The sequence below is a fragment of the Balaenoptera musculus genome, chromosome 5 (assembly GCF_009873245.2).
Source record: "Balaenoptera musculus isolate JJ_BM4_2016_0621 chromosome 5, mBalMus1.pri.v3, whole genome shotgun sequence".
NCBI lineage: Eukaryota > Metazoa > Chordata > Mammalia > Artiodactyla > Balaenopteridae > Balaenoptera > Balaenoptera musculus.
This window is the reverse complement of record NC_045789.1, coordinates 1,690,779-1,712,173: the sequence shown is the minus strand read 5'-3', so window position 1 is coordinate 1,712,173 and position 21,395 is coordinate 1,690,779. Positions and strand designations below refer to the sequence as shown.

At 38.2% G+C, this 21,395-nt stretch overlaps 1 protein-coding gene across 8 annotated transcripts in view; it reads right to left on the bottom strand.

The window, feature by feature from the left end:
- GRIA2 (glutamate ionotropic receptor AMPA type subunit 2) overlaps positions 1-21,395 on the bottom strand; it is a 168,593-nt gene that overhangs the window by 24,715 nt on the left and 122,483 nt on the right. For 7 of the 8 annotated variants that reach the window (XM_036853494.1, XM_036853492.1, XM_036853495.1 and 4 more), the window contains 6 exons: positions 20,023-20,190; positions 19,660-19,764; positions 18,879-18,989; positions 17,155-17,361; positions 16,293-16,663; positions 11,573-11,771 (listed from right to left, as the gene is read on the bottom strand). In XM_036853494.1, the coding sequence (XP_036709389.1) occupies positions 11,573-11,771; positions 16,293-16,663; positions 17,155-17,361; positions 18,879-18,989; positions 19,660-19,764; positions 20,023-20,190 (1,161 nt within the window). Of the gene's footprint in view, positions 1-11,572; positions 11,772-16,292; positions 16,664-17,154; positions 17,362-18,878; positions 18,990-19,659; positions 19,765-20,022; positions 20,191-21,395 lie in introns of those variants that run through there. The other variant, XM_036853498.1, reaches the window with a different exon arrangement.

Genomic DNA, 21,395 nt, shown 5'->3' with positions numbered 1-21,395 from the left:
GAGGAAGACATCGAGATCACCTCCCTCCTCACAAATACATCGAAAATAAACCTACAAGTGGAACAACCCCTACAGAACACCTACTGAACGCTGGCAGAAGACCTCAGACTTCCCAAAACGCAAGAAACTCCCCACGTACCTGGGTAGGGCAAAAGAAAAAGGAAAAACAGAGACAAAAGAATAGGGACGGGACCTGCATCTCTGGGAGGGAGCTGTGAAGGAGGAAAAGCTTCCACACACTAGGAGCCCCCTTCACTTGTGGAGATGGGGGGGACGGGCAGGGGGGAAGCTTCGGAGCTGCGGAGGAGAGCGCAGCCACAGGGGTGCGGAGGGCAAAGCGGAGAGATTCCCGCACGGAGGCTCGGCGCCGACCAGCACTCACCAGCCCAAGAGGCTTGTCTGCTCCCCCGCCGGGGCGGGCGGGGCTGGGAGCTGAGGCTCGGGCTTTGGTCGGATCTCAGGGAGAGAACTGGGATTGGCGGCGTGAACACAGCCTGAAGGGGCTAGTGCGCCACGGCTAGGCGGCAGGGAGTCCTGGAAAAAGTCTGGACCTGCCTAAAGGCAAGAGACCATTGTTTCGGGGTGCGTGAGGAGAGGGGATTCAGAGCACCACCTAAACGAGGTCCAGAGAGGGGTGCAAGCCGCGGCTATCAGCGCGGACCCCAGAGATGGGCAGGAGACGCTAAGGCTGCTGCTGCCGCCACCAAGAAGCCTGTGTGCGAGCACAGGTCACTCTCCACACCGCCCTCCCGGGAGCCGGTGCAGCCCGCCACGGCCAGGCTCCCGTGATCCGGGGACAACTTCCCGGGGAGAACGCACGGCGCGCCTCGGGCTGCTGCAACGTCACGACGCCTCTGACGCCGCAGGCTCGCCCCGCCTCCTCCGTACCACTCCCTCCCCCCGCCTGAGTGAGCCAGAGCCCCCGAAGCAGCTGCTCCTTTAACCCCGTCCTGTGTGAGCGAAGAACAGACGCCCTCAGGCGACCTACACGCAGAGGCAGGGCCACATCCAAAGCTGAGCCCCGGGAGCTGTGCAAACAAAGAAGAGAAAGGGAAATCTCTCCCAGCAGCCTCAGAAGCAGCGGATTAAATCTCCACAATCAACTTGATGTACCTGCATCTCTGGAATACCTGAATAGACAACGAATCATCCCAAATTGAGGAGGTGGACTTTAGAAGCAACTGTAGACTTGGGGTTTGCTTTCTGTGTTGAATTTGTTTCCGGTTTTATGTTTATCTTAGATTAGTTTTTAGTACTTATTATCACTGTGGATTTCTTTATTGGTTTGGTTGCTCTATAACATTTTTTTTTCTTCCTTTTTCCCTTTATGTGAGTATGTGTATGCTTCTTTCTAGGATTCTGTTTAGGTTCGCTTTTATCATTTGTCCTATGGTTCTGTCTTTGTTTTGTTTTTTTTTTTCTTTCTTCCTTTTATTATGAGCCATGAGGCTGGCAGGGTCTTAGTGCTCCAGCCAGGTGTTGGGCCTGAGCATCTGAGGTGGGAGGGCCGAGTCCAGGACACTGGACCACCAGAACCCTCCCAGCCCCATGTAATGTCAATCAGCAAGAGCTCGCTCAGAGATCTTTGCCTCAACACTACAACGCAGCTCCACCCAAAGGCCAGCAAGCTCCAGTGCTTGAGGCCCCATGCCAAACACCAAGCAAGACAGGAACACAACTCCACCCATTAGCAGAGAGGTTGCCTAAAGTCATACTAAGTTCACACACACACCAAAACACACCAACGGCCGGAGCCCTGCCCACAAGAAGGACAAGATACAGCCCCACCCACCAGAGCACAGGCACCAGTCCCCTCCACCAGGAAGTTTACACAAGCCACTGAACCAACCCCACCCACTGGGGGAAGACACCAAAAACAACGGGAACTACGAACCTGCAGGCTGCAAAAAGGAGACCCCAAACACACTAAGTTAAGCAAAATGAGAAGACAGAGAAACACACAGCACATGATGGAGCAAGGTAAAAACCCACCAGACCTAACAAATGAAGAGGAAATAGGCAGTCTACCTGAAAAAGAATTCAGAGTAATGATGGTAAAGATGATCCAAAATCTTGGAAATAGAATGGAGAGAATACAAGAAATGTTTAACAAGGACCTAGAAGAACTAAAGAGCAAACAAACAATGATGAACAACACATTTACATGTCATTTATAGATGACATGATACTATACATAGAGAATCCTAAAGATGCTACCAGAAAACTACTAGAGCTAATCAATGAATTTGGTAAAGTTGCAGAATACAAAATTAATGCACAGAAATCTCTTGCATTCCGATACACCAGCGATGAAAAATCTGAAAGAGAAATTAAGGAAACACTCCCATTTACCATTGCAACAAAAAGAATGAAATACCTAGGAATAAGCCTACCTAAGAAGACAAAAGACCTGTAAGCAGAAATCTATAAGACACTGATGAAAGAAATTAAAGATGATACAAACAGATAGAGAGATATACCATGTTCTTGGATTGGAAGAATCAACATTGTGAAAATGACTATACTACCCAAAGCAATCTACAGATTCAATGCAATCCCTATCAAACTACCAATGGCATTCTTCACAGAATTAGAACAAAACATCTTACAATTTGTATGGAAACACAAAAGATCCCGAATAGCCAAAGCAATCTTGAGAAAGAAAAACAGAGTTGGAGGAATCAGGCTCCATGACTTCAAACTACACCACAAAGCTACAGTAATCAAGGCAGTATGGTACTGGCACAAAAACAGAAATATAGATCAGTGGTACAAGATAGAATGCCCAGAGATAAACCCACACACATATGGTCACCTTATTTTTGATAAAGGAGGCAAGAATATACAATAGAGAAAAGACAGCCTCTTCAATAAGTGGTGCTGGGAAAACTGGACAGCTACATGTAAAAGAATGAAATTAGAACACTCCCTAACACCATACACAAAAATAAACTCAAAATGGATTAAAGACCTAAATGTAAGGCAGACACTATAAAACTCTTAGAGGAAAACATAGGAAAAACACTCTTTGACATAAACCACAGCAAGGTCTTTTTTGACCCACCTCCTAGAGTAACGGAAATAAAAAGAAAAATAAACAAATGGGACTTAATTAAACTTAAAAGCTTTTGCAGAGCAAAGGAAACCATAAACAAGACAAAAAGACAACCCTCACTTCCGTGGTTAAATTTATTCCCAGGTATTTTATTATTACTGGTACAATTGTAATTTTTTTTCTTAATTTCTCTGATAGTTTGTTATTAGTGCAGAGAAAAATAACAGATTTCTCTATATTAATTGCATATACTTCAATAAAAATAAAAACAAAAATTAACAAATGGGACCTAATTAAACTTAAAAGCTTTTTTGCACACCAAAGGAAACCATAAACAAGACGAAAAGACAACATTCACAATGGGAGAAAATATTTGCCAATGAAACAACAGACAAAGGGTTAATCTCCAAAATATACAAACAGCTCATGGAGCTCAATATCAAAAAAAAACAAACAATCCAGTTAAAAAGTGGGGGGAAGACCTAAATAGACGTTTCACCAAGGAAGACATACAGATGGCCAAGAGGCACATGAAAAGATGCTCAACATCACTAATTATTAGAGAACTGCAAATCAAAACTACAATGAGGTATCACCTCATGCCAGTGAGAATGGCCATCATCAAAAAAATCTACAAACAATAAATGCTGGAGAGGGTGTGGAGAAAAGGGAACCCTCTTGCACTGTTGGTGCGAATGTAAATTGATACAGCCACTATGGAGAACAGTATGGAGCTTCCTTAAAAAACTAAAAACAGAACTACCATATGACCCAGAAATCCCACTACTGGGCATATATACCCTGAGAAAACCATAATTCCAAAAGAGGCATGTACCACAATGTTCACTGCAGCCCTATTTACAATAGCTGGGACATGGAAGCAACCTACGTGTCCATCGACAGATGAATGGATAAAGATGTGGCACATATATACAATGGAATATTACTCAACCATAAAAAGAAATGAAATTGAGTTATTTGTAGAGAGGTGGATGGACCTAGAGTCTGTCATACAGAGTGAAGTAAGTCAGAAAGAGAAAAAACAAATACTGTATGCTGACACATATATATGGAATCTAAAAAAAAAAAATGGTTCTCACGGACCAAGGGGCGGGACAGGAATAAAGACGCAAACGTAGAGAATGGACTTGAGGACATGGGGAGGGGGAGGGGCAAGCTGGGACGAAGTGAGAGAGTGGCATGGACATATATACACTCCCAAATGTAAAATAGATAGCTAGTGGGAAGCAGCCGCATAGCACAGGGAGATCAGCTCGGTGCTTTGTGACCACCCAGAGCGGTGGGATAGGGAGGGTGGGAGGGAGACACAAGAGGGAGGGGACATGGGGATATATGTATACGTATAACTGATTCACTTTGTTATAAAGCAGAAACTGACACACCACTGTAAAGCAATTAAACTCCAATAAAGTTGTTAAAAAAGAAATAAATGAACTTTGGCTACTGTCTCACACCGCATCAAATATCAGTGCTAGATGGATTGTATGCCTAATGTGAATGGTAAAACAAGCTTTTAGTAGAAGTTAAGAACATCTTCATAATATTGGGGCAAAGATTTATTAAACAGGACACAAAAATCCTTAACCACAAAAGAAAAGATTGGTATATTGGACTTCATAAAAATTAGTGCTTTCTGGTCTTCAGAGGTCACCATTTGGAAAGTGGAAAAGCAAACCAAAGAGAAGGTGTGTATAATAATACATCAGACCGAAAACTCATATCATTAAAATATAAAGAAGCCCAGAAAATCAATAGGAAAAAGACAGACAACCCAATAAATATGAACAAGTGACTTGAACAGGCACTTAACAAGTGAAAATTTCCAAATGGTTAATAAAGATATAAAAAGGTATTCCATATATCATTACTTCTCAGATAGATGCATATTAAAACCACAGTAAAATACACACTCACTGTAATGGATAAAACCACAAGGAAATACACACTTGCCAGAATGGCTAAAACTAATAAGGCTCATGGTACCTAGTACTTCTGAGGAGGTAGAGCATCTGGAACTCTCATACATTGTTGCTGGGAGTCTAAATTGTTACAATCGCTATTGAAAACTATTTGGAAATATCTTCCACAGCTAAATATGCCTCCATCCTATAATTTAGTCGTTTTATTCTTATGTATAAACCCAAGAGAAATGAGTGCATGTGTGCACTGAAAGATATGTACAGCAATGTTCATGGCAGCTTTAGATATAAAAGCCAAAAATTATATGCAGCCCAAATGTCCACCAATGGTAGAATGGATCAATTATAATATACTTATCTGGTGGAATACTACAGAGCAATAAAAAAAGAGCAAACTATTGTTATTGTTACATGCAACAACATAAGTGAATTTCAGAGACATTATGATGATCAAATAAAACCAGACACGAAGACTACGGACTGTATAATTCCATTTACAGGAAGGGCAAGAACAGACAACAGTAGAATACTTTGGTGACAGAAGTCAGAAGAGTGGCTATGTCTGAGTATGGACCGGGAGCTTCCTCCTGATCTAAGTGATGGTTATATGGGTGCGTATATATGTAAAAATTCACTGAGCTGTCACTTAAGATCTGTGCGCTTTATATGTCATACTGCATTAAAAATATGATCACTAAAAAAAAAAAAAAAATTCAATACTGTCTTCAGACGCTGTCTGGAATGGTGAGAACATTTAAAATGCCAGAGAAAGAAAACTGCCAAGCAGGGAGCAAATGATTTGAACTTGTCCTGGATTATCTAGAGAAGTCTTGGACATGCAGAATTGTCAGCTGTGCAGACTTTCATGACGAATCAAGCTCCCCAAAAAACTAAGGGAGAAAAATCTGTAATAATATGACTAACCACATCAGAGAGACTTAGAACATATCCATTTAGTGCTGTTTGTTGCTAATTTATTCACATTCAGCATTGATTTAGTACTGAGTGTTTTAGAAACTATTTAAAGAGTTAAGCATGACTGAAGGATCTGTAAAGGGTCTATTTTGGTATTAGTAACATACATATAGTCAACTATACCCACTTCATCTCCATAATATTTGAAAGATATATGTATGTATATGTATTCATGTATTTAAAGCTAAGAAATATGTGTATGTATTTGTACATTTATATATACAAAGCTAGGTATATATACATATTTCTACCCACACAGAAATAGGTGATATATAGGAAACTATGGCAGAAAGATCTTTAGCTATACCAGAAATAAATAAGTATGGAGAACCACCACAAATTAGTGAAATCTGTTCTATAAAATATCAGTATGGAAATCATGCTTGCATTATTGCTAAACACAAGCGATAAGTGGAACAAAATGTAACTATAATGAAATAGCACTTAATGCAGCTCTATAAGGAAGCTGCTATAATGGCTAAAACATTTTTATTTACAAATATATTGCAATCAATATTTTACATATGAACGTAAATAAGTGTATCTTATGCTAGAGAAGGAATTGAAAAAAAAAGGTTGCTGCCTTTAAAAGGATAAATTATTGTAATTCTCTTGTATTTGTGGTTATTATATGGTAAAGGAAAATTTCAAACCAGTCTTTTCAGTCAGGTAAGGCACACCTGCATTAATACTATGTATTTATCTATCATTTATCCTCTCTGGAAACTCTGTGAAAAGTCTACAGTGCTGGATAACAATATGGATTATTATGGATTATTATCTGACTAAATCGCTCTTCTGAGAAGGGCATAATCGACTTCATTTAATGAGAAGGGAACTACCTTTATTTTGACCATATTTTAGAATCTCTTCCTTCCAACGCCAGCATGATTAAAGGAGACCACATACTCAGAGACACACTGAGTAAGATAAACAGATTGCAGCGTAGAATTTAGGACAGGCATGAAGTACTTCCTTTTCGCAAGTTACTACTTTTTGTTTCATGGATTGACAGGCTGATGATAGGTTTATTTATAAAGCCATTTTCCATTCTCTACATCGAAGTTTCTGTAGGAACATAATGCACATAGTTCTTATAAAATCATCTTCTGCTCATCTAATTCAAGATCTGTCCTCTTTTATTGAGAGAAGAAATTATCAAAATGTGAAAGTCTAAAAATAGTGGTGTATAATTGATAGCCTAATTCTTTCTTAATTATAGGTGTGTTACAGTGACGCTATAATTAGGCAAGACCAGCATCCAAAATGAGTCAGACTTTATCATTCACTCTATACGAGGATGTACACGGGCTCCGTGAGCAGAAAACTCTGGAAAAGGAAGATGCAGGGTCTATTTCCTCGCACCTCTCGTTGGTTACAAGATTGTCCCCTATTTACTCTCTCTAGCACAACAAAGTAAATATTCCATTCATATTTGTTTTACTGATTATCACTTAAAGAACATATAGATTTTTAAATTAGAAAATTTACAGCTTAAATTGGAATTCTAAAACTAATGCACACACGCTGACTTCCCTAAAACAATATTAATGTAACCCATAATTATTAAATTATGTACCTGAAATCTGATCTAAAAAATCTTTAGATTTAAATGGAGTAATTATCATCTTACGATGACAAAACAGATTCCTATAAGTGAGACGAAATATTCTTCTTATAATTTGATATAAGATGTTTTCATCCCTTCAAAGATGTATCTTTAGGAAACATTAGTTAATACTGAGACAAAACACTAGGCTCGCAGAACTCCGAATTCTGTTTTAAAACTGGACCTTTAATCTCTAAATGGTCTTAAACAAGTTATTTTTCCATCTTTTAGCTAGTTATACATCTTTAAAATTCAGACAGTGACTACCTTCTCAAATCAGTTTCTCCAAAGGCTAAATCCAAAGCTCTTGCTGTGATAAAATCAGAAAGTTGGCTTGATAGACACTGTGATAGTAGAAAGTTTAAAATAATATAAATGATAAAACCCCTCTTCATAAGCAGCATAAGAAACAAAAAGCTATCAGTAAAGCCGAATTAAGCCATATTAGGAAACATAAGATAACTGTTAGAACGTTAAGTATTAGCAACTGGTAAAAGCTGTGTCTTCCACGTGTAGTTAGCTGTCTCGGGCATGAGAGTAAGTATTAAACATAAGAGACAGCCAGAGAACAAAAGGCACAGAACCTGTCCTCAGTCTGGGCCAGCCCACTCCCTCTGCATCCCCACTCCTGGAGGACCGGGCACCACGATGGCCGATCTCCCATCGCTCACTCTGTCCTGCACCCACCTTCCAGGAGCCCCAGACGCCCCTAAGGTTAAAGGACAGTTGAGAGAGAGGACGACCCAAGTGTGTGGTGAATGTTAATTTTAGGAACAGAAGCAAAAGGAGCGTTTCCTTTGCACCTCTTTCCACCCTAAGCTTAGAAATTCAACCAGACTACCACCAGTAGACAGATTGTAGTATATAACCTAGGTTTTAAGGGGAAAAAAATGTCAATGAAAATCAATTATATTTTGCCTTTATAATGTCTATGAATTAGCTTCATCTCATCCAATACGTTTGGAATAACACTCTATAAAGAGAAATTCTTTTTTTTTACAAGAGGGAACTTGTTATCCAATTTCCATATACTAAAGCAATAAGCTCTGTGGGGAAAGGTATGAGATGCGATGGCTACTGCAAAGCCAGAGTACCCCTGAAAACACCTCTGAGAGTCAGAAGCAAAATTAAGATTGCCCTCACTATTGTCACCGTGGTACCCAATTATCCAACATTAATACACTTAGAAAAACTATTCAAAATTACTCGATTTAGCAGCACCTTTTTATTGAATCCAACTTTTAAAGAATCATACCTTTTGTACATACTTTCCCAAATCCCAGCCATGCCATGCTTTAATGGAGGAATTAACAGGCAAGCTCCTGTTCACTTTGGCGATGTGTGCTGTTCCATTAGCCTCCCTTCACTGGTACAAACAGAATCAACAGTGTGGCTTTTAAGTACTTCTGAGCCCACACCTTCCTTCTTTAGATAAGAAGCTGACTGTTATGCTATGGCACTGAGATCTAGCCAAGGTCATGCGTCAACAATTCCTTCTGAAGGTATATTGAGAGGAACCGTGAGGCCCTGTCTGGATTTCCACCATTATACTTCTCTAACATGACGCAAGCAAACACGGAGGTGACCGAAACAGAGCATGAGAGCAGCGAAGTAAATCCGGAGGAAGGAAGGAAAAACAGTGTACGGAAAGCACTCTTTAGGAGTAAAAGTCTCAGTGCACTTGTTATCTGCTAGAATTTGGTCAAATCCTCACATTTATCCGAGCTTAAATTTAATAACGCACAGCATGCAAACAAAAGTGATCGCCCCAACTATCAGACAGAAATACTGTGAGATTCAGAGATGATGCATAAGAAACTGCTTTGGGAAGCTATACTCATAAAAGTTATCAGGTTGCCTAAATACTCACATCACTTCTCTATTATTCTAGGGAAGGAAAGCACCACAATCCTATATAGGCGAATGGCACCCCACCGATATGTCAGCGTGTGCGCGCGTGTGTGCGTGTGTGTGTGCGTGTGTGCGCTGCACATGGGGACCATGGCCTCCATGGGGTTACTGAGCTGAAACACAAGAGTAGCAGTATCCTTTGCCCAGAGTCACACAGCCTTCTCACCCTGTCTCCTGGGGAATTTGCATATTCTAATCATGAAATCTTGGCATCCCGCTGATTAAGGCACGTGTTTCTGTGATCGAGTTCAGGTACACTGAAAAGCTCTGAGATCCTGAACGTGCAGTTGCTGAGAACAGTTGGTCCTCTTGTTGTCCAAACAAGCTAATGAGAGTAACTCTCAACAGAGAGTGTCTGGAAACAATTAAGGTTATTTTAATCAATATAAGGAGCACTAAGTAAACCATGATCTAACAAGTCTCTGCCTCATTCATAGGTCTCATTTACTTCAAGAGCGCGGAATACCAATAAAATATACCAGTAAAATGAAAGCAAGCCCTATCGGGACACAAACAACTTAAAAATGTTTCAAACTACTTCTAATTGAGAATCATGCAATATTCTAATTTATTTTAATAGCTTCACTGTTATGATCCAGCTAGAGCACTGTGTTATATTAAGAGTATTGCAACTATTGTCAGAAGTAGCAGTAAATTGTCATTAGTAACAAATCTGCATTACAACAGTCATATAATCAAAGTCAAAGTACCCGCTGACAGATGGACCACACTCTCAGCTTACGTCGCGGTACCTAGTGGAGTCAAGGTCCTGCCCACCCCACATACAGCCAAGTTATTTTCTGTTGTCAGCCGTCTGACAACACCACTTTTTCCTCCCGTGATATCTGGAGCACAACTGATGTTATTTGGAAAAGAGACCAGTGGCAATGCAGAAGGAGACAGTCTTCAAATTAGAGTCTACTACTTCAGCTGGAAGTTGAAAGTCCTAACTCTAATTCAGAAGTAAACTGGCCTGGATCTCACTCAAACTTAGGCACACTCAGAGATGGATTATCAGAGATCATCATATGCCACGTATTTGGCTTAATGTCAATACCAAAGTTTATCTGCTATATTTAAGCATTTTCATAGAATGAGTTCTTATAGAGAGATAATAGTATAATGAAAGAAAGTTATACCAACATCAGCCTCTGGACTGGTGCCCATAAACAGAGACCATAATAAGGCCACAGATCTTTTAAAAACTAAAATACATTTAATAAACACATTGTAATTATGATTCCCATTTTAAAAGTCGAGAAGTTGAAGGCCTTTGTTAGCCTTTTCTTGGAGGCTTTAACAGAAAGTTTGGAATTTCCACATATGAACACAATCTGTTTCCTGACTTAGAATTAACATAACGGATTGGAAAGTGAGTTTTCAACTATAAATTATGTAAGATAGATGGAAGTCATGCTTTAACATAAAACGAAATACAACATCCTTTTCTTTTAAAAAGAATCACCTAAATTTAACTATACTTTGCTTCAATTTTGTTCCAAAAAGACAATCAATTTTTTTAAAAACTAGATTTCTTTGCAACAAAGTGTTTTTCTCCAAAGGAGTCAGAATCAAACAAAAGAATAGAGATAGTGCTAAGTATAGGGGTAGGGAAGGGAGCAGGGTAGAGACAAGGTTAAAAACAGACATAGAAAACAAACTTATGGTTACCAAAGGGGAAAGGGCGGGGGGGATAAGTTAGGAGGTTGGGATTAACATACACTCTACTCTCTACTATATATAAAATAGACAACCAACAAAGACCTACTGTATGGCACAGGGAACTCTACTTAATATTCTGTAATAAGCTAAATGGGAAAAGAATTTGAAAAAGAATAGATTATATGTATATGTATAACTGAATCACTTTGCTGTACAACTGAAAGTAACACAACATTGTACATCAGCTATAGTCCAATATAAAATAAAAATTAAAAAAAACAACAACAGAAATAGAATTAGAGACAGGGATGGAAGTTACTTGCACACAGCACCTTTGTGTAGACCATGGGAGGAGGGGCAAGGGGGCACAAAGTTTAATTGCAAGAACAAAATCAGAAGTTACGAAGCAGAATCTCTTACCCTGAAAAATTCCTTAGTGGAGCCAGAGTCTAACGTTCCATAAGCAATTTCTGTTTGCTTAGAAAGATCCTCCGCACTTTCAATGGGAGACACCATCCTCTCTACGGTCAGGAAGGCAGCTAAGTTAGCCGTGTAGGAAGAGATTATGATCAGGGTAAAGAACCACCAAACTCCTCCAACAATGCGCCCAGACAGGGATCTGATAACAAGTACGAAATGGATTTGTAAAGCGAATGAATGACCTTGTAAGAAAACAAGTTAGCAGTATTATGCAAATATCAATTTATAGGGGAATATTTAACTTTATACTTTTCAGTATATCTGCTAGTTAATGAAACTTGAAATTATTAAACCTTCTGGGCAAGGAGTACAGATTTGCTAGATTTGATGAGACAGCCAGAGGCAGAACTTCAGATTCCTGAGATTCTTTCATAGTTATTCTGGCCAAATAGTTTATGGTATGAAATATCGTAACAAGCAATTTCAAGAAATGTGCAAATAATCTATCCAATGCTCATACTACTTTATCCACTCATGACATAAGTAAACGAACAAGAGAATCTAAGATCAACAGCAAAACTCAGAACAATGTTGACAAACAAAATCAAATATTAAAAATAAAAGAGTATGCACCATAGATGTGGCTTTAAACACCGAAGAAACCCTACTTTTAATCCAGCCAATGAAGTTCCAAAACCCTCAAAAAGGGTCCAAAATTTCATTAGGTATTTTTTTTGTGCAGAAACGTAGGTTTTAGATACAGTACAAGATAAAAATGGAAAATAGTGATACTACAAACAAAGTATGACACAAAATATTATTCTTAATGAATAAAAATCTGATGCTTCAGGGCATGGACAGATATGACCCTGTTCCTTTGTGCCTCCGGCTTAAGAAAAAAAAGAAAACTCAAGGAGAACAAATTAGACATGTAAAAGCTTGCCAAGATATAAATTCCTAGTTTGAAATATAATAACAATATTTCTGTGACCATAAATTCTTACTTAAAATACTTTTCAAAAGCTTAATTGATTCCCAGTAATTTACTGGTAGATAAACCCTAGGTAGATAAATGTAGACATGTAGATACAGAAAGAGACATATAGGGTATCATTTGTTAAGATTTGGTGGGGTTCTACATATAATGGTATTTGAGTAGTATTAACACACCAATATAATAACTTTTTCTTTTTTGTTCATAACTCTGTTATGCCTAAAAGTTAAACCTTCTACAGTGAAGAGGTAACACTTCTAAAAATTTAAATCATGAAACTGTGTCAATTTAGGACCTAAACTAAACCTCCTGACAATTAATAACAAGAAATATTTTTGATGAAACATAGATACTACATCAAATTATTAGGTCGTATTTGTAGAATAAACTACTCAAGCAGTCAAGAAAAGGGGTGAAGCTAAAAGTAAAGATTTTTTTAGATAAAAACATCTGCAGCTAAAATAAAAGAGAAAAAGAGAGAGAGCAAGAAAGCAAGGAAAAAAAATAATATAATTAGGAGCCTTTACCACTCTCTAAGAGTTGCAAAGAATGAAACAAATATGATAGAATGGAAAAAAGTTAAACAAGTCTTACTTATATTCTGAAAAGGATATTAAACACGTTTTGATTTTGGAGAAACCCTGTGTAGACACAGCCACTCTCAAAATGTTCACTAGTTATTCCATCACAATGGAAGGTATAATTATATGACATGTACCCTATACTGAAGAGGGTAGATTCAGTACCTGACTACTCACAGCCCTTAAAACAAAACTGATTGCATGGTAATTGATTTTGATACTATACATTTCAGGTTTATTTGCAATATATTTGAGAATCATTTTTATAAGTCATTCTGTTCTAGTTGTAAATTTAATTAAATATGCCAGTTTATTTAGTATGTGAGATAACCCACAAAATTTATTTGACTTGTGCATCATTCAAAACAGAAAATTCTTGAGCAATTTATTATTTACTTGTAAGTGTTTTCAAAGGATCAATTATGATTCTGAATGAGTCCCTGAGAAATTTTATGCAGAGGAGCAAATTCAATATTATGTTTCATGGTGACAGACAAAAATGTTTTTCTAATTAAAAATAAAACTTTCATCTCTCAGTATCTGCACTAACGGAGCAAATAAATGCACATATTCTGCCATTTCTTTTTGATCTCTATTAAATAATTATTTTAAGAATGCAATTTTTTAATCATTTGAATCCTTTAAGGATATTGCGGGAAAAAAACAAAAAAAAAGGAAGAAAACCGGAGAATAAGAGTCAACTTTACAACATTTTGCTCTCATAATTCTGTGGTCCTAGTCTTCACAAAACTATAGTTAACATATTCTAAACTTAATTTCAGGCAATGACCAATTCACTTCAATAAACCACTCTATATTAAAATTTAAATGTGTTCTATTCATATAAATAATAGCGTTCCGTATCATATTTTACTTGGAAAAAGTTGATAAATATCGTTTAAAGTATTTAAAGAGCATCTCTAAAGTGATCTGTGGATTTCATGCATTATTATTAAGTTATCTTAGATACTAAGCTGCTCTATTCTTTCCTAATCTAGAGTTACCATCATTACATTCTAAAAAATGATAGTTTGCTTCATTTTTTAAAAAATCCTTGAATTTGCCAATATTAGGTAGTTCAATTGGTAAATGCACACATACCATAAAGTGAAAGATACATATGCTTGAAAATTTTAATAAAGTGAATTTTGCTTATATATATAGGTATATATCTATTCATATATATTCTGTGGCCAAAAAAATGATAACAAGGAAAAATATGCTATCTAAAATTGATATATCTTACCAGGAAATAAAAATTATTACATGTGAAAGTTTAGTGAGTCATGACTCATGAATGAAGTCATAAGTGAAGAAAAAAGATAATATTCTAGGAAGCAGGCTTGTTGAAAATTGGAATGTCACTATGTCATGGTGGACCCTGGGAAAACACAGGTTGTTAAATGTCCCTTGTGCTCCAGCTCCTATGTGTCAATATATTTTCTGCTCCTAGACAAGCACTGGACGCCAAAACAATTACCTTCAGAGCCCTGATGCATGAGGAGTGGGGCAAACAAACCCGGGTCCATGGATGGGAACCCAGGTCAATATGTCCTGTGTCCTAATGAACCTTCACATGCTTCTCCTGCTTATTCAAAAGGCAGAGCACAGTTTGTGGAACCCTAGGATAACTGCCTGATATCTCAGGACTATGGTAACATCATACTTCAGGAGCCTTCTTACCAAAGATGAATCACTTCATTATTTATGAGCCATAATGTTCTCTGAGATTCCGATCTGGTTAGTATCTTCCTCCTTCATCATTAGAAACTTCTCTTTATGTCTTTAAGTTCAATCAGATAAACTATAGAGATGAAACTATGAATCTTATATGTTTTGTCAGAGGTCATAATTATATATATATAGTATGTAATAATAATTATTATATGTTATACATTAAAATTATATATCTATATATGAAATGCAAGTACCATTGATATAGTTCTAATTTAGTGCAGTTCCATAGAGAAGCCACAGGGAATTTGATGGAATTAAGATTGTTCAGCTCCATAAAATTCATAAGAATGTGCCCTGCTATCTGAGAAGTTAAGTCATTGATAATTTCTGCATACATGATATATTCCCTTTATCTTGATGGGTGGAGTATACAAAAAAGATCGCGGAAGATTCAAAATTTTGAGCTTCACATATAGTTTTTTGAAATTAGTCACTTCTTATCCCCAAAGTGCTCAAAAACTAACAATAATGAAATAGTATTTAAGAAGCCATTGCCTCTGTTAGTTATTAAGATACCCATAGAATCAAAGGAGGGTAATTGAGCCCAAATTAAAATGTGCCAGTAGATCGATAATCATATAGGCTTTAAATGTGAAAGCAATCACATTAGGAAAAGTATGATTTATTCCTCTGAAGAACCAGACATGGCTATCATTCTTAATCATGTATGTGACATGAATAAAGGCAATGTGTGTTTTGTGATATATTCATTATATTTAGGCATCCTAGGGCAGGAACTAAAATATCATAATGAGAATAGAGATGTATGAATGTATTCCACCCTGTGTGTGTATTACTATTCAATATGGCACAAGCGTTTGTAACAATCAGCCGTCATTATTACCCGCCTATATATTTCTAGATACTTGGAAAATACATTATCATACATTCTTTTTAACCCAGCAACCTAACCTTTTTAAAAAAAACCAAATTTTATAAATATCTCTCTCATGTCATTTCCATGAGCTAATAATGGGGGGAAAGAAAAAAGAGAGAGAGATGAGATGTGTGCAAATGAAGTTTTGTCGCTTTTGTAGTTAGTAAGGAATGTCGCCCATTTTCCCATATACAGGTCTGTGGATCAACACACAGATGACTGTAAAATGAGAATATGCAGCAAAAACACGGTACCCCTCCAAGAAGGCATGGAATGAAAGGAACCTTATGCATTTTATAGCCTCTCCATGGTGTGTATAATCTCACCAGGGAAATATAGGATCAACGTCCAAAGAACATTGCTCAAATATTTCACAGGCTTACGCCGATGCTAAGAGTCTGTCCTTACGAGCCTTACACTGTTTGGACAGGCAGTCAGCGGCTGCTAACTTCTTTACAGTGAATTCATAAACACCATGAATGTCCACTCGAGACCTAAAATGCACAAAGTCGAAGCAGGTGAGTAACCAACCTTGGCGAAATATCGCATCCTTGCTGCATAAAGGCACCCAAGGAAAACCAGAGACTATTAAAAATCCCAAATTCATTAGTTGATTCACTACTTTGTGTTTCTCTTCCATCTTCAAACTCCTCAGTGTGCCACTCGTAGGGGCTAAATCTGCTGACCAGGAATAAGACTACACTGACCCCTATGTAGGCAAAAACAATGCACATCCAAATCTCATAGGCTAAAGGATCAAGAAATGAAAACACTCCCGGTTTGGACTTCTGAGGCTTCTTGATCATGATTGATATCCCGAGGCTCATAAAGGGCTTTGAGAAATCGATCACCTCCTCTCTCACAAGGGTGATGGTTAATGGAGCAATTGCAATATCGGCTTTCTGTAAGGGAAACAAAGGAAAGTAATAGAACCAGGAGTCATGGTCAGAAAGGAATCGTGGTTACGTTATTGGATCAAAGGGAAGGAAAGGAAATCAGGAGAATGGGAATCATTACTTCCCTCGTGGAATCCCAGTAAATACTTAACAGAAGAAAAGCAATTTGTTCCCCAAATATCCCTCCTGTTTATAAATACAGAGTACACCCTTCCGGTTTGATTATGATAACTACATCTGCCTCTACGCCTTGGCAATCTTTGAACAATGCATATGGCCCATAGACTTCAAGACAGGTGAAATGCCTGTCTCCATCTGCATATTTGCTTCTGACTTCATCCTTCATCTTCAAATGTGCACAAGGAAATAAGACGGCATTCCTAGAGTAATGTGGGAAACCCACAATCTCAGACATTGGTACTTTGCATGGAAGGCAAGCATTCACTCAACACGAGTTCAAACGTAATGACTTTATCTTTGAGAAGCGCAGTACTTACCCCATATACAAGTTCTCCAACCATCCCATTCCAAATTTTCGTGTCTGCATCCCTGGCCCCATACTTGCCATCCCCAACAATGGTCAACTTGTACTTGAACCCACAATGCTTGGCTATTTCTGCAGCCAGGTCAACACAGTAGCCCTCGTAGCGCTCATTGCCTTCAAGCATTTCATGATTTTTCTTCATCATAACATATGGAGATTCCTATATGGGAAGAAAGTGCTCTAGTTGATCAAAACAACTGTGTTACTGATCTACTCTCATCCACTCAAATCTTCTGGTTTAATTATTACCTGTAAGCCAGAGATGTTGTAGAATACAGATAGTGGAAAATACGACTGGGAAAAAATTAAGCGTAATGCTTCTGATCAAAGGTCCTCATCTATCTTTCATTATATTTCATGCACATGGCTGGCACCTGGCCATACCAAAGTAAACAAGAGACTCAAAAGCACAAACTGTTAGTATGTCCCCTTGTAGTGTTTGTAATCCTAGTGTTTAGAGAGGAATAATGTGGTTTAACATCTGTTTTAGTCAACTCTGGATCCACCACTCTCTTATTCTAAGTCAGGGCTACCCTGACTCCAAAGAACCGGCATTCACCCAAAACCCTGTGTCACTACGAGTTCGAGGATAAGGTTCTTGTGGAAATCAGGTCCATGACCAGTGATGCCCAGACTCAAAGAGTCGTTGCCATAGTGAGGTATGGAATCTACCCTCTCAGACTTGAGAGCTCACTTCCTCTATGAGATAGAATACCCTAGAATTACGCTACACGGATAGCTAGGGAGTAGCATTCCCCCTGTGAACACCATAAAAAGGAAGCATGAAAACATGACTCAACACCAGCCCCCAAATTTTCTCCACTGGAAAGTGGCACTGAGGATATTTGCGGTTCAGTGAGATAGCTCCTCTCAGTGGCATGATTCAGGCAAAAATCCTCAAACGTCTAGCTTACATTTATTAAGACTTTTCCAAGTGCCAACCAATGTTCTTATCCAAATCCCTTATTAACCTATGTTTTCTTCTCAATATTGTTACCATAATGAATCTCACAAATTCACTACATCACAACTTAGTAAAACGAAATCAGACTGTTTTGCTGCAAAATCACGTATTTCCTCCATTTCATTTCCCCAACAGCTTCTTGTCATAATCGACATCTGCCGTCCATCTATCCAAAGCCTCGACGTTCAAGATCCAGTTCAGTTTTGTCTCATCCAGCCAATATACTTTCACTTAGCACTAGCTATGTGCCAACTACTGTGTTGAGACTCAGAGTTAAAAAGAAGGGAGATCACCCTTGTCTTTCAGGAGTTCACCTTTCCATACGAATATAGAGAAGTTGACAACATTATTAAACCAGGTAACAAATGTAAGGACAGAATGGACCCAGAATCATGTGGGAGTGGAAAGGTAAAACATGGGAGGAATACAAGGAAGGCTCTTCCAGACTTGCCCTAGGTGTCCACCCGTGTGAGCACCAGTTTACCAATTATCTGTGAAGCTGAAGTTCAGTCTTGACGAGGATAAGACGTATTCTGAGTGTTGTAGCTCGTGTTTGTGAGTCCTTCTGACAGAATAAGCATGCAGCGAATGACTAAAACATTCAAAAGCATCACCGTATCAGTTATTCTCCTAAAATATAAGCAGCGATTCTAGTTGACAGATATTTTTCTTAAGAAAAATAACGTAAAACAGAGGCATATGTAGCTAATTACCAAAATTGTAGTGACGACCACAGTCTTATTCTCAAGCCCAGAAGTATCGTTTCCAGAAGGGAGTTCGGTGAGAGTAACAACCATTTTGTCGACTTCGCTCCAGTACCCGATCTGCAAAAGGGTACAGAAGGCGGGCACCTGGACATATGACCTTCCTACTGGCAAAGCACTGAGTTATTTTCAAACCCATGTTTGAATCTGAAATTACACCTACACTAACTAGGCTTGTTCTAAACAGAGATGTATCTTTTATGCATGTGAATCTAATAGGAATAGAAAGAGACTATAAAAATAAACAAAAACAATTCTTAGAAACGGCTTGTCTCTTCGTGTTCACTTTTCATACTCTCCAAGGGTAATTTGTATGGGAGTGATCATATAGAAACATACATAAAATCCAAACAATGGCATTTCAGCCATAACAGAAGAAAAAAATAATGTTGACTTGAACAGTTACATTCACATTTGCACCAGCTATGTTTGGTCTCCCGAACCATAATCTTTCAGCAACAGTTCTTTTTCTTCTCATTAAACTCTTTTTCTACCTCTGTCTAAAAAAAATATAACAGTTTTATTTATTATATCTTAAAATTACATTTCAGGGTTACTTACCAGAAATAAATAGTTTATTTAGAAAACATATTTTAAAATATATGTTTCTGGAAGTTGTTGAATCCAGCTACGTGAATATATGTCTCCAGGATTCTAGAAGATGAGGTGATTGGTTCACTAACTCACCTCCTCACACAGTGAGAATGCCTTCAATTCACTAATGATTTACCTTCCGTGGCCCATTCGTTTTGAGCTCCATGATGTTAATTGTATAATTTATTCTTTTTCCATTCTGGTCAAACTTGATATTTCCTGAGAGACCTTCAACCTGCACCTAATGAGGAAATGGGAAAGGAGCACAATTATAAATTCACTTCCGCCAGATACAGAGTGGTTGACCAGATGACTCTCCCGGGATGCAAGTCAAGAAAATGACACTTATTAGGTTTCTGCTCTTCAACCTACCTTTGTGTAGTTAGGAAATAATATTCCCTCTTTATAAAACAGAAGGGATAAGATAAGAATGACTAATTCAGCAGGAAAAAATAGTGGCCATAGTTAAGTCACATTACAATCATTTTCAGTGACTGACCTGTTTGAGGGCCCTTTCTATTTCTACCCCTTGTCCCCAGGGCACAGCTGGGTTTGCCAGACAGTCTCCTGCATTTCCCCTTCGGGAGATTTCAATTCTCTGCTTCCGTAGGTTTCGAAAAGCTTCGGTCATCACTTGAACGGCGTCATAGGTCAGAGCAGAAGTATACTGAAAAGTACCACATACATTTCATAAGAATGGGAGAAAATTCAGAGGCTCACTGTACACTGGCAATCAAGACTCCAGTTGCCCACCATACATACCATATCAGGGTCCAAGAATTTAGGCACAATTTCTATCTCTAGAAACCTAAGAATGTAAGAGGAGTAGTACGGAATATTGGAACTATGGACTGTCCCTTTGATTCTAAACATTTTCAATTATATTAACATCTCATCTATTTCAGGTGAGACTTTTCATAATAATTGTGTTGATGTTTTCACTTTTGTTTTTGTTTTTCTAACTAGTTTCTCATTAGAGCATCACTTTATGGCCTGACCTGGTGATACAGGAAATTATGAAATTAACAAATCAATATTTCTCCACTGTCTAATGAGAGATTCATCTGGCAATATGGAAAGAATACTGATCATTTTGGGGATCCTTAATCTCTAATTCCACCCTAGTGATGCTCATATAGATCTGCAGTGATCTTTTGAGTGTTTGTTTTTAAACTCTCCTAGGTGATTATGATACTCAATTAGAAGAACAACCAAACTTCATGATTTCTAGGTCCCCTCAGGCTTCAATAATCTATGATAATACTGGTTACAAGCTTATGGTATTCAGATCCCAGTGGGGCAGCAGGATTATTTTAGGAGCCTGGGGCTAAGCAGAAAAAAACTACTACCAATACATGTGTACTAAGCACGGTCAGGGGCTGGATAAGTATTATTATGGCATGTGTATATACTGCCATTTATCTACGTTTGACGCTTCTGTCAATAATGATAAATCACATTTTAACATAAAAGCTTTAATTACTGCTGAGGAAATGTCTGTTATTCAGTATTTTTCAGTCTTTAGGTAACAAAAGTACAGTGAAGCTGGGGGGAAAATGCCATACCTTACTGATTTTGTGACACTCTAAAATTTTTGACCACAAATCCAAAGCAGAACCTCAACATTTCCAAATAATCCTCCTTTCTTCAGTAACTTGGTTCTTCCACTCTCAAAAATGACTATTCTATACCTTCTTTTTGTCTTCTCTGTACACTTCTATACACTTCTCTTTCTCTCCTGCTGACTCCCCTGCCTTCCCGGTCGCCAAGAAAATAGAAGCCAACAGACAGAACCAACTGATCTTTCCACCAAAAACTACCAAGCTCCACCTTCCCTCCATCTCCCTCCTGAGCTGGCATCGCTCGAGGTGG